The following is a 13,177-nucleotide window of genomic DNA, read 5'->3' on the forward strand; positions in this document are numbered from 1 at the left end:
TAGCCCCTGTGAAAGTGGCAAGGAAAAACTCCCTTTCAAAAGGAAAAGACCTTGGACAGGACCAGGCTCTGGGAGTGGCAGCATCATGAGATAAAACAAACAAACAAACAAACAAACTATTAGAGTTTGTGTGGAGAAAACTGTAACAAAGGAAATTATAGCCATCAGGCTTGGACCAGATGCTGCAAATGTGCTTTTTAAAACGCAGTGAACCTGTTTCAGATAACATATAGGTTGTTTTCCACATATGCCAAAAGGTCATAATCTGCACCGTGACATAAAATATGTTTTGTTTTTTTTACCAACTATTTAAAGGTTAAGGAAGCTGGTAAATTAATAGGCCCAACAGCAGTTTTCTCAACTACAGTAAGCTTTATTGGCATACAGTCACGCACACGTAACAGATTGGCATCCACTGCGTGTTTTTCACTATAATAAATGACCCCTCTAGGAATCAATAGCGTGTTTGGCAGCTGCCGGACACAGCCTCTGTGTCGGCATGAGGGTGCGACGCCGCCTGTGGCCGGCAGGTGGGGCTGTAGCAGCGCCGCAGCTCGGTAGTTTTCCTCTAACGTCTCCGCTACATTCACGGCCGTGACGTATTTCCTGGGGCTTGTACGGACCACTCAGCCACACACCGGAGGGTTATCATGACTATTTATAACCAGCAGTTCGCTGTTATCAGTTTTTTTGCGGTTTTGTCGCGTCGTCGTCGGGTCTAACACCGCGGTGTGAGGCACCAATAAGCCGTGTGGAGCAGGATGTAAACGGCAGCTGGTAAGTTGAGCCGTCGGTAAGTTTCCTGTCTGCTTTAGCTTGTGTCGTTACTTGTTTGGGCTGCCAAGTTTACCGAGCCCTCGGTGTCAGGACCACCGGGTCCGTGACACAGGGCAGAACCGGACGACGTGTTGATGTTTTCTTTTTGTTATCCTGTCAGTTTGTGGGTGTCTGCTTGGAAAAGGGGGAGACCTCTCGCCTATAGACACACACATGCCGAGCTGACGTCGACTGCGCCGCGTCCGGTTTCTGTGGTTGTTCCTGCGGAGTGGAGGAGAAAAAAAATCGTGGCGTTCGTGATCCGTGCTCTGAGGAGTAAAATGTGAGGAAATGCTCGGCAGGGGCGGATGAGAGAGGGGGAAAAAGGGGAGGCACCTGTGAGACGGAACAGCCCAGGCTACCGCGGCGTCAAGTTTGCGTTAATCGCGGCGCGGTTACAGTTTCAGACATATTTGTCAAGCGCAGGAGTCATCATCGGATCAGCTCCAACCTCTTGCTCCGAGCCAAATTATGACAGCGTGTTGTTGTCACGGACTTAACCTGTGAGTTGAGTTTAAGCGACCGCAAACTCCGCCGTCAGCTGACACACGAAAACCTCTCAACTTTAGCTGGTAAACATCAAAGCGTTTCCCCCTTTTTTTCTTGGCATTTAAGGCCCGAGAAAGAAGTTTTTTCCTCCTTCTTGATCTGTACTGCAGTTAATCTCTGCTACCGTCTTCTGAAGGCTAAGTACTTGTTGTTGCCACATGCAGTTTATAGGAACTCTTGTATATCCAATGAATATGGAGACTGAGACATACAGTTTGCTTTGAGTAATGTCTTGATCAGCTATTGCTGTTATTTTGGCAAATGTGAGTAGTTTAAATGCTGTTGTATTTACCTCGCTGTCTGGCCTGCTTTACATGCAAGTCTTGTACAGTTTAAGACATAATCTGGATTAGCTTTCCCTGAAAATCTCGTTTGGGGTTTATGAAATGTGACTGAACATTGAATATTAAGTGTCACACTATATGCTGCACTGATCGTGGGAGCTGACCTGCTTTTGTTGTGCCTCTGTGTTTTCCCCATTATTGTTACACCTACTGATAATTTTACTTCTCTACTGTGGCAATATAGAGCTGCTCATCGTTATGGATAAACATAAAAACAAGCTGTAAAGCTCCTTGCATGCAGTGACATGTACCACATTACAAAAACACAATGCATGTTGTTTTGAATGCAAGCATTTGATGCTTTATAGATCTGAGCAAGCTTTTCCTTATGCCAGATTTTTTTTTTTCGGGGGGGTGCAGATGAGCAAGTTGTTTTTTTTTTTCGGTTTTTTTTGTGTTGCTTGCAAGCACTAATAGGGCAGAGTGATAATCAGTCTTCCAGTAACCCCCAAATAGGTTTAATAATAAAAATTATAGCTCACTCCTAAAAAATGATAGCAAAGCACATGATATTCTGTGGACAATGAAGGTTTTGTTTTGTTTTTAAAGCTGGGAACACTGCACTGATGATGTGTTTGGTTATAGTTGTGTGTCTAAGAAGGTGGGATACGCAAAAAATGGGAAAATGGTGAGAACATGCACCCTGGGGATGAATAAAAAGCCACCCCTGCTATTAGAAACCTGCATTCAAGAGCATAAACAATAACAGGAGAGGTTCAGCTTGGATGTTTTTCATTGTACTCCTGGCATGTTGAATGAAAGGGTTTTATACTTGCAGCTGTGCCAGGTTTGGGTTTAACACAGGGCTTGTTCTATAAAGATGCACAGCGGTGGGGTGTTTTTTTTTTTTTAAAAGCACATGTGAACCAGTAGTGGTCCCAAAGCTCTTCTCCTTTTTCTTTTTGTTCTCTTCAATAATACAGGTATCTATTTCAAAAGCAGGCTTCATCTTGAGTTCTTTAGTGAAAATCTGTGACAGGAAGAAGTTAACACTGCAGTTACACTTCTCAAAATGCCATGAATTCTGTTTTCCTGCTTTATTCAGCAGTGAAACCTGTGTGTCATCCAGAGGCTTTCCTCAGCACATGGAAGGATAGAAACACGAATATTCTGCTGGTTCAGTCGGCTTCTTTTTAAAGGTTACTCTTAGGGAGAGGGGAATAATCCTACCTCTGTCTCTAACAGGGGTGGGATAACCTATTAAGAGGTTATTGATAAATGCATTTTAGGAAAAACGATCATGGTAAAGCTGATTGGTTTTTGCTCATCACCATTTAGAACAGCTGATTAATCAAAATGTTTTTAAAAAGTAAACGCGTGAGAAACTTTCAACCATGTTCGACATGTTGAGAATGCATATTGTGATAGTATTTTATTTTTTTAAACCAGAGGGTACTCTGCAACTTCCTGTTGGCAACATGGGTTTGGAACGCAACAACCAACTGATCTTAGCAGAGCTGTAAACAATTAAATGCATATCAAATGTTAAGAAAATCTGTTTCTTTGTGTTTCTGAAAGGAGGGAAAAATGTTGTCTGACATACTGGAACGTCAGATTTTGAAATTGCCAAATACTGCTAATGATACTAGGGGTGGGTGATATAGCCTCTAAATTCTAACATGATATTTAAATAAAATTTTCAATAACGGTATTTATAAAGATGTATGAAAAACAGTGAAAGTGTTATTGGTGGTTGCAGCTTGCAGGCAACAGCATTTATTAGTGGGAACAAAATGAAGGGTAGTTTCCGATGACAGACTGCCTAATTCGAAATGTGCATCTGTTGTCACAGGGTGCCACCAGCAGTAGGAGCATTATAGTACAACAACAGTGACACATTAAAAGTCAAATGAAAGCATAAAAGTAGGCTACGTAATGTTTTACCTGGAAATTTTAAGTAACGCTTTTATTTTTAGCAGTCATTTCCATCCAGGCGAGTGTTTGGCTCAGTCATTTGTTTGTGACTGGGTTGCACGCCACCAGGTGCTCGTATCTCCTCTTTGCATGCCTTTATATCCTGGTTGTACTCACTGGTGTGTTTTTTGCCACAAGCGGTTAAACAAGTTTATTTGCACTTTTGGCTAGAACATTGCTCTTGCTTATGTATGAAAGAAACAATGTCTGGGGTTGTTGTTGGGCATACTAGGCAATGTAAACGTGTGGCATCACAACATGTCAATTGATTGGAATTACCAGATTGTCCCTGAGGATTCTAATCTACACATTTAGAAACTCTGTGGTTTACCGTAGACGTCCAAGAACTGCTGACTTGTGCTTGTAGACAGTTTAAAGAAGTAAAAGTTGATCACACTGGAGAATATTTTTGGCTTGAGCACTCCACTTCTCCGCTAATCTCTTGCAATATTTAGCAGAGAGCGCTAATTAAATTTTTATTATGTTGTTCGTAGCATTTTCATGATTCAACTTATCAGTATCGTTATTGTCATTTCATCACTCTGCTACACACACAGATTATCTTCAGAACCCTCTGGAGGCTCTTTGAGTCGCCAACGGAGAAATATTGATTTTTGTGTGTATGTCACAATGTGAGAGAGAATCCTAATTGCCAGATATTTGAATTTCTCAAAGGGTCATATGGGCTAAATGCATTTGAGTTCATTTTTATCTCATTAAAATGTAAACAATAAACCGATGAGGTGTAAACAGTTTTCCTTTCTAAATTGTCCTGATGAGATCGGTAATGAGGGCGGTATTATCCTTTGAGTTTAATGACACTTGGCTAATTATAATATGGTGCAGGTTTTTTCTGTAATAACCTGTGTTATCGCAGTCTGACATATGGTATCATTTACCGTGGTAACGCTAAAGACCTCGCAGCCCAGCGGTCGGCTTCGTCTTTGTCTCTCGCAGACTGTAAAGTAGTTGAGTGGTTGTTGGGCCACGGTATGTGGGTTTTCCAAGCTGACGTTGGAGAAACTGAGTGGTTGAGCACTGAGGTGAGGTCACAGGCAAAAGTGCTTTAAAGAAGGTGCGTGTCAAACCAAACAGAGCACAGGGATCGGCCACTCGCTGATACTTACTGCATTACAGGAAAGAAGACAAAGTTAAGTGAGTTATGCTGTCATATTAGTCTGTAATACTTTGAGTGCTTGACTCCTTTTAATTAGAAAAATCAGATCATTTTAACCTAATTTTAATACTTATGCAAATATTTGTTTAAGTAGCTTGTAACCTTTGAGCTTTTCAGAAGGATGTAAAATCCACACAGGAGCAAACTCTTGTGTGTCTATTTCAGTACAAATTGAGTGGGCAATGAAAAGGTAAACGTGTAATTAATATGGCGCGTTTGGATTAATTTTTTAATTTAGCTAGATATTTCTGTGTTTGTAAAACAGGCTTATCTGAACAGAGAGAGGGAATTAACAGGCGATGGAGGGATTTGGGTGTTTTTGAGATGTATTTCTGACACCTGATTTGTTCTGCTCGCTTTCTTATACATGTCGCTTTTTATTTATAGTCGTTTCTGATGTGAAGGGATTTATGCAATGAAAATCTACTCTTGAAACGTCCTGACATAGATTAGCAGCTTGACATGTCAGCCAGAGCCGGGCTGACCTGTTTGCTTGCTTTTTGCTAATGATGTGACCTGTAGCTTCACAACACACTGAACAAAGTCAGACCTAGTAAAGGGCTGAGTAAATGTCTGGACTCTGATGTCTGATGTACACTTTTAAGTCCTCACCTGATGCAGCCTGTCAGTTCTACATGTGCATTATTTATTCCAGATAACAAGGAGCTTTTAAAAGGTAGATGTTGTTAATTCAAGTGAGTTGGCATACTGTGTTAATCTGGTATTGTGTTAGGCAATAAAGTTACCAAAGACATTTTGTTACAGTGTATAGCATCTGGCAACAAAAGATAAAGATGTTTTGACACGTATGCAGAAGAGGAGGTTATGCCAGGAGACTTCCTGTGTTTCTGAGCAATAAGCTCCACCAGTGGAGAAATAGTACAGCCACCATTGTTCTAGAAACTTTAATACTGAAGTGATGGAGATCTACCACATATTTTTATTTCATTTTTTTTACATCATGGTTGATATAAACCTAACAAAAAAAAAATCACACTGAAAGTTGCACATTTAGGACAAAGGTGTTAGAGGTGTTTTGACATTTGACAGTGCAGAGGTTCCTGGGAAGCAGCCTTGAACTGTGAGTGTTCAGCAGAGTATCAGCTTTTGATAACAACAAAATAGTCAGTAGATACTCATTCAAAGTGTTTATTTACTTCCACCAAGGAGGTCATAATCGATTTGATTTTGTTTGTTTGTTGGTTAGTTTTCTCAGGCTTACTCACAGTGTTACTAAAAGGTTTCCCGAATTACAAGTGATTAAACCGTGGTGTGGATGCAGGTCATTGTTCCAGGAATTTTGGAAGGAGTTAAATCAGAAACCCAGAAGACATTGTCTTGATGTTCTAATGAAGAAAATGTAACAAACTAATCTGGATCCTGATGTCTTCCCTTATCTTAAGGCATGGACGGAAGTATCAGGCTGTTCTTGATGGCTCATGTATCAAGTTCTAAGTGATACACAAAGTTTGGTCACGTATCTGTTGATTAATGGGGTTTTCTGGTGTAAAATCCTGGAATTCTAAGAGAAGTTGACAACCAGTGTCGGGCCACTTGAGCTGATTTGAACATGTCCCTTGGATGTCTCCCAAGTGAGATATTTTTGACATATCCAGCTGAAACAAGACCTCCAGGGCAGACCCAGAACTTGATGGAGAAATTATGTTGTCTCTTGCCTGGCTTGGGAATGCTGCAGTGTCTTCCTGGGAAGAACTGGAGGAAAAAGGACAGGGTACAGGACAGGGATGAAACATTCCTACTTAGATTGCTTCCTACTGCACCTCAAAGATAATGTAAATATATGTAATATTCATATAGTAAAGATGTTTGTTTTGTGTGCTGTTGTTGTGATGAATGGATTGGTGGGATATTAATCTGTCTTTGGTAACACTATACACTAAAAGTGACTCCTAAGTTCACAGCTAAATTTTCCTTCCACCTCTTAACACATCATGCGTGCCTCACAACAAACTGCTCGGGGAAATCTCGAAGCGCTTGTTTGTTCATTCGGAGTGCGAGATAATTTCAAGTCTTTTAATTTGTCGAATGGCTAACACAGAGGCTGTAACACCCGTGAAAGGACGGAAAGCTCCATCCCACAGTAGAACAGATGCGATGAAAAGGCCGAATGGAAGCACTTTATTTAGTGCAGCATAGTGAGCTTAAGATTACAACAGAGTTAGCACTTTGGATAATGGTCTCAACAGCCACAGCTGACCTTGACTCTAAACAACAGCTCAGACGCAAAATTGTATCAGCAAACAATCACCGCAAGCTGAGATCTCTCGGCTCGCACTGGCTGCTGTGGCTTGATAAGATAAATTGCTTTGTCTCATTCATAAGATTGTGTTAGATGTTTTTTTTTTCAATGAGTGGCTGATAACACATCAGTTAGCATTTTACAAAGAAATGGCATCACTCAAATCGGAAACTTTTTTTTTCTCATCGAACACTTGATGTTCTGTCCTTGGCCTCAGCCATTCGGTGGCTGCCGCTGCTACCTTCAGGCATTCAAACTCGTCCCTCAAGCTGATCCTGCACCTCATACCAAAACTGCCTCTGCTGTGATTCCCCCAGCATCTGGGGCGTAGTCTAGCTTTCCAACCACATTTCTCCACCTCTGCTGCCAACTCGGTATACCTCAGCATTTTTTTTTTTTTTTTTGTAAACTGCATCTACTGTATCCTCCCAGGAGAGCGTGAACACCACAATTTGCCGCTGCGTGTCTGACCGCAACATCATTTTGGGGCTGGGCGTCCGGCTCTTCCTGTGGGATTATCAAATGGCTGTGTTTAGCTGGGCTGCAACGTGCGTGGTCAGAACTCCTGTTGGGGTGGATGAACAAAACAGATTAACATATTCAATGTGGTCAGTTTTCTTTGCAACACCTCTGCAGTCACTTTACAGTGTAATTTAAAATCTGTAAACTTCCACACCAAGCCTATCTCTTTCTTGTTCCCCTTTATGTTCCTTAATCCACCAAATAAAGGAAGGCGATAAGGTTAAAATTAAACTGTTTACTTTCTCCTCTTTCCCTTGCGTGTGTTTGTTCTTGTGTTCTGTGGAAATTTGATTTTAAATCTTTTGTTAGTTTAAAACCTTACGGTATCTTGTTTTAATACTGTACCTTTTGTTATTTTTTGCCTTTTCTTTTCAGGTGATTTGTGACTTTCCTTTTCTCTGACGCTCCGTGCACCTGCATGTACTGTGAGCAGCCCCGGCCTGTTGGAGAGGCGCTGTGCTCAGTGACTGTGCTGCACTAGGGGAACCCATGGCTACTGGCCATCCATCTCCCTCCGTAGGCCGCAGGTTCAGGCTGCTGGAGTTGCTGCTTGTGCCTCTGTTGGTGTTGCTGGTTTGTGGACCGGTACAGGGTCAGAAGGTCTACACCAACACATGGGCTGTCCACATACCTGGAGGTCAGGAGGAGGCTGATCAAATTGCTAGCAAACATGGATTCATCAACTATGGACACGTAAGTAATAAGCTGCATTTTCTTTTTCTTTTCCTGCATTTGCTGTTGCATTGTTTTCATATCGGAGTGTCAAAAACCTGAAGTACTCTTGATTAGGGGTTATAAACAGTTCATATGAAATTTAAACAAATCTCAATTTGATTATCTAAATATAGGGCTTATCTAATTCCTGAAGAAAGAAGGTGGGCTTGCAGCTATGAGCACAGTGTGCCCTTGTTATGTCTAATTTCTGATTTGGTAAATTCTGTTATTATATTCTCTAAACATTTATGAAATCATTTCTGAGAGTTTCTTGATGATTTTAGTGATTATTTTTAAAGCCATTGTTTTCTGGCTTGCTGTTGGCTCAGCAGTCTGAGAGCAAACTTTGTCATCGGAAGACAAGCACTCTGATTTCTTCACATTGTTGATGTTTCCAGTTAAAACCGGTTTTCTGTTCTTTGGCCCATTGTGTGACTGTATTGTTATGGTGTGATGGAAGCATTATGTATTACCTGTCCTGCCAGTGCGTTTTTTTACATGATCATTGTTATGAGATGGGTTCTACAAGAAGCATGAATTTCTTCCAAGAAATCTGATTTTTAAATAGTCTTAAAAAACTGGTTTTAGTTTTCTTAGAGCTAGGTAGTGAGCTAGTTGGGACTGTAGGCTAAAACTGCAGTATACAAACATACAAACCTCCCCTAAAGCAGGAAACGCCTCATAATGTCTATAGTTTTTATTGATGACGATATTAAAGAATCTAAGTAAACAAGACAAAGGTGAAAACACTGAATAATGAGCAGATTTTTGTGCATATTCCTAAACTTGGTACTGGTATATAAAATGAAGATTTTACAATGCTCATAGTTTTCAAACTCAGAAGATATGGCCAGCAACTTACAGATAATTATTTCCTGTAATCTTCAGGCACTTTTTAATGACTTCCTGTTTGGACTCGATGGAAGCCAATTAACAAAGTTATCCTTTAACTCCATCACACCCTCCCCTTGCAAAAGAAAAAGAGGGGAAAGGTTAATTTAGTCTTTCAGCATGAAGGAGTGTTTTCTTTGTCTTGACTACTGTTCAAAAGCCGAATTGTTGTCATGTATCGGTGATTAACAGCTAACCCAATAGGAGGGGAAAATGGCTCAACAGGTGTCACGCTAGGGTAATAAGCTTTAAAGTCAACATAGAGCCAGTACCCATGTATGAAATAAAACCACAGCTTGTGAAAAGTATCTAAATAAATAAATAACCTCCTTTTAAATTGTTTTATACGTCTGTATGGAATAGTAATGAGTCCCTATAAAGTTTTTATTATTTTTATTTCTTCTCGGAAAGGAAATGTGGCCAACATGTCTCGGGGAAATGGATTTTTCAAGCTTCAAAATTGTTTTGTTCTGTATGAAACAATCATAACAAGTAACTTTAAGTATATGTGACAGAGCTGTGTTACGTTGGATCTATTATTTCACCCCAAGAAAGTGAAAACTAGTGGATATATTTGTAAAATAAACATTATTTAAACAATATTTAATTAGGCTGGGAAATTTTTAAGTTGTTAACTCAAATCAATTCAAATTATACATGTAAATAATACTTTTTTTTTGCAATGTCGCGTAAATTTTAATAAAGTTTCACGTGATTTTAAAAACACTAACGAACTGACAGAGTTGGGACTGAGGTAAGCTCGTAGGTAGTGACCCATTTGTCTCCTTTTTAAATGCCAGTGTGCATTTGTATTACTTTTGTTTTTATAAACATACAATTTTTAAAAATGTTAATTTTGACTGGTTTAGAAAATGATTGAGGAACAAGCAGATGTTTCAGTCCGTGTAGCCTCACCTCGTTTTCAGGGAACAATATTCCGCACTGCACCATATGGTATTACTGGTCGTGACTAGGAATGTTATTCTCGCTCTGAATCACAGCATGAAGACTAGTGAGTAATCCTACACATTTAATCCTTTAACTATGTATTGCCTGTGAATAACAAGAAACCCAGACAAAGCAATTACACCCATGTAGTTACAAAACTGCACCCTGGAGATGAGGTCCTGCATGGTTCGGCCTGTCTCAGCAACTTAAAAGATTTTATGATGTTTTATGGAAGGAAAATGGACCGTTTTGTCTGACCAGAGCTAGATTGATGAGGTAGTCTTGACGCAGCATCTAGACAGGAAAAAAGGCCGAGCGTGGGTCTATCTAACAAAGCAGGCTTAATAAAGTTAGCTGGAAAGATGCTGAGTAAAGCCTTGAGGTCTCTGAAGTCTGAAACATGAACTGAATGAAAAACAGATGTTCCAGGTTTTCACTTAAATCAGTTATCCCTCCTATTTACCCCCCCCCCCCTCGCTTTTGATCCACAACATGGTATATATGTTTGGTGTTTTTGAGAGTAGGTGAGTAAATACAGCCCAACATTAGATCCACTATCCTGCTTAAAAAGGCATCAGCCCTGACCTCGCACATGTTCTGCAGGAAGAACTATGGCAGCCATCTTATGCTGCTAAGGAATTCCACCATTACCTGTGTCCTAATGTGCACATGCTGGGCTGCTGGCATCCTATGAAAACCTGGGTTTGATTTATCAAAGAGAAATTCACAAGACGGATTACCGATCGTTACCAACATTAACTTCCTCTGTGTGCACTCAAGGTTAGTGTGGAAAGGACAAAAAAATGAATGATAACCTTTTTCTAATGATTTTGTTTTAACAAAGATGCAGCAGGCACTCAGTTTATTAAAGCAGTGAACACATTGCCAGAACTGTGTTTTGGTTTTAAGGGAATGGGTGGAAATGCTTTTTGTTCTAGAAGTCTGTGGTTCAAATGTCTTTTGGGTATTTTGAGCTGTTTGACACACAGAGACAAAGACATTTATAGATTTGTAAAACCGATGAGATGTTTTCACAGATGTCTTTTATTAAATCAGTAGAATAGTTGTTGGTGAAAATGATCCCTCATTGTAGCTCTAATTGAATTGACCGTTTTAGGCACAGGCTTCAGGAGACATCCAGTTGCATATGAAACCTTAAGAGTAAATGACATGAAACGCCCACATCTGTTCAGTCCTTGGCATTTTGCTAATGATCTTTGAAAGGTTAGCTATAACCATAAGTGATAACTAAAATAAAGACGCGCTCATGCTCTGCGCTGCCCCGACGGCATAACATCACTGCTCATTGATTAAAATGAAGCCATTCCTTCAGAGAGAAAACAAACAAATCTGTTTGCCGCTTCTGCCTACAGCTGATGGGAAGTGAGATTTGCTGTGTGAGCGATGTGTGGCCAGGCGTGGCGTGTGTGAGCAGCAGGGGCTGTGCGTGTGGCTCGGTGTGTGTGCAGGTGTTCAAATTAAGCAGGGGAGCTGGAGGGGAGGATCAAAGACTGCAGCTGGGCAGGTTTTATAGCGCTGATGATGGTTGTTTTTATTTCGCCTTCACTCATGCTGCTCGCTCTATGGCATCCATACAACCTCTCCCTTAACCAACCCACAATTTTTATGTGACACGAGAGCATGTTCTCATGAAGGTGTCTGCATTAATTGCAGTTTATAGGTTAAAATTACCCATCAGTCCAACATCCATCATTAGATATAGTTATCACTGCGTGTCCCATCCTGATCCTGTAAATTAGGTGATATGGGTGAAGATTGGGGACCAAAAAAAATCCTTCACATTAAAAGCTGGGGATAACGTGGTTCACAGGAACTTCTGCTAATCAGAAGGTTAGTGAGTCAAACCACACTCATTTAGGTCACATGCTGACATCTCTTTGGGCAAGATGCTGAACCCAGAGCGCCATTGTGGTTGTGTAAGATTATCCTGTTTTTTCACATATGGGTTACTTCATATCCTGTTCAATTTTCAGGATGCACAACCTATAACATTGGGTTGTTTCAGATAATGATGCTCGCTAGCAGTAGGCAGCTAGCTTCTTGTGGATTTCTTATGAGTCTTGACAGTTTAATGGAAACTTCCACAGTGATGGTTTGTCTTACCTTTTAACTTACAATGTCAGGTCTCCACTGTTTAGATTTGCTAATCATACTATTAAGAATCTAGAGAAACATCTGTGTATAACTCTTCCGATACAACAAAAAGGAATGGTAAATGGACTGGTTCTTATATAGCTCTTTTCTGCTCTACCTGAGCACTCAAAGCACTTTATGCAATGTGCCCCATTCATAAGTACTTTTTTTCCCTCTTTCTAGTGCTTTCTATCGAACATTCGCACTCTGATAGTTGCATCAGAGAGCAACTTGGGGTTAGTTGCCAGGGATCAAACCAGCAACCTTCCGATTAGTAGATGGCCTGTTCTACCACTTGAGCTACAGCCACCCAAGGAGGCCTCATCTTCAGACGGTTACCCTGTACAAGTCTGTAATTCACTGACATGTTCGAAAGAGGCAGAGAAGTAAATTGGCAAAATAAAACCCACCAATGATGGACATGTCCAAACTCTGATGTGCCCAGTGGACCAAACCCTGGGCGAAGACATTTCTGTAAACAAAAAGATGAAGAACAAATCGTACACGATGCATTGCACGAGTCGGGTAGATAAGTTTGAGATAATTTTGCTCGATGAGCGATTCGTTTTTATGTGGTGCATTCAGTGCATTATGTGTCTTTATATACAAGTCGGATTTAGGACTGCAGCTACTGAGTACTTTTCCTTTTGAGTAATCTATGTGTCATCTGTTCTGTAGAGCAGGGGATTCACAGGCAACAAAAGTCTAGCTGGCTGACCCAAAGCAGTGAGTCAGGGATATTTTTTTTTATTTTATTTTATTTTTTTAAATGGTAATGGATATTTAACTTTGATTTGACATTTTTTAGTATTTGTATTGGGGCTGCTGAATCAGAACCACAGTGCCATTAAATCAATGTTTTGTTTTTATATATGTATAATTTTTGTT

The 13,177-nt window shown here is 40.4% G+C and overlaps 1 protein-coding gene across 4 annotated transcripts in view; it reads left to right on the forward strand.

Annotated features, from left to right (window-relative positions):
• Positions 1 to 510: 510 nt before the first annotated feature.
• furina (furin (paired basic amino acid cleaving enzyme) a) overlaps positions 511 to 13,177 on the forward strand; it is an 80,406-nt gene continuing 67,739 nt past the window's right edge. The window contains exons 1-2 of one of the 4 annotated variants that reach the window (XM_005915199.3): positions 511 to 777; positions 7,958 to 8,275. In XM_005915199.3, the coding sequence (XP_005915261.1) occupies positions 8,072 to 8,275 (204 nt within the window). In that variant the 5' untranslated portion in view covers positions 511 to 777; positions 7,958 to 8,071. Of the gene's footprint in view, positions 778 to 799; positions 1,389 to 2,096; positions 4,779 to 7,957; positions 8,276 to 13,177 lie in introns of those variants that run through there. The other 3 variants (XM_005915202.3, XM_005915201.3, XM_005915200.2) reach the window with 3 other exon arrangements.

The sequence above is a fragment of the Haplochromis burtoni genome, unplaced genomic scaffold (assembly GCF_018398535.1).
Source record: "Haplochromis burtoni strain Fernald_Lab_line unplaced genomic scaffold, NCSU_Asbu1 Contig_11, whole genome shotgun sequence".
Lineage (NCBI taxonomy): Eukaryota > Metazoa > Chordata > Actinopteri > Cichliformes > Cichlidae > Haplochromis > Haplochromis burtoni.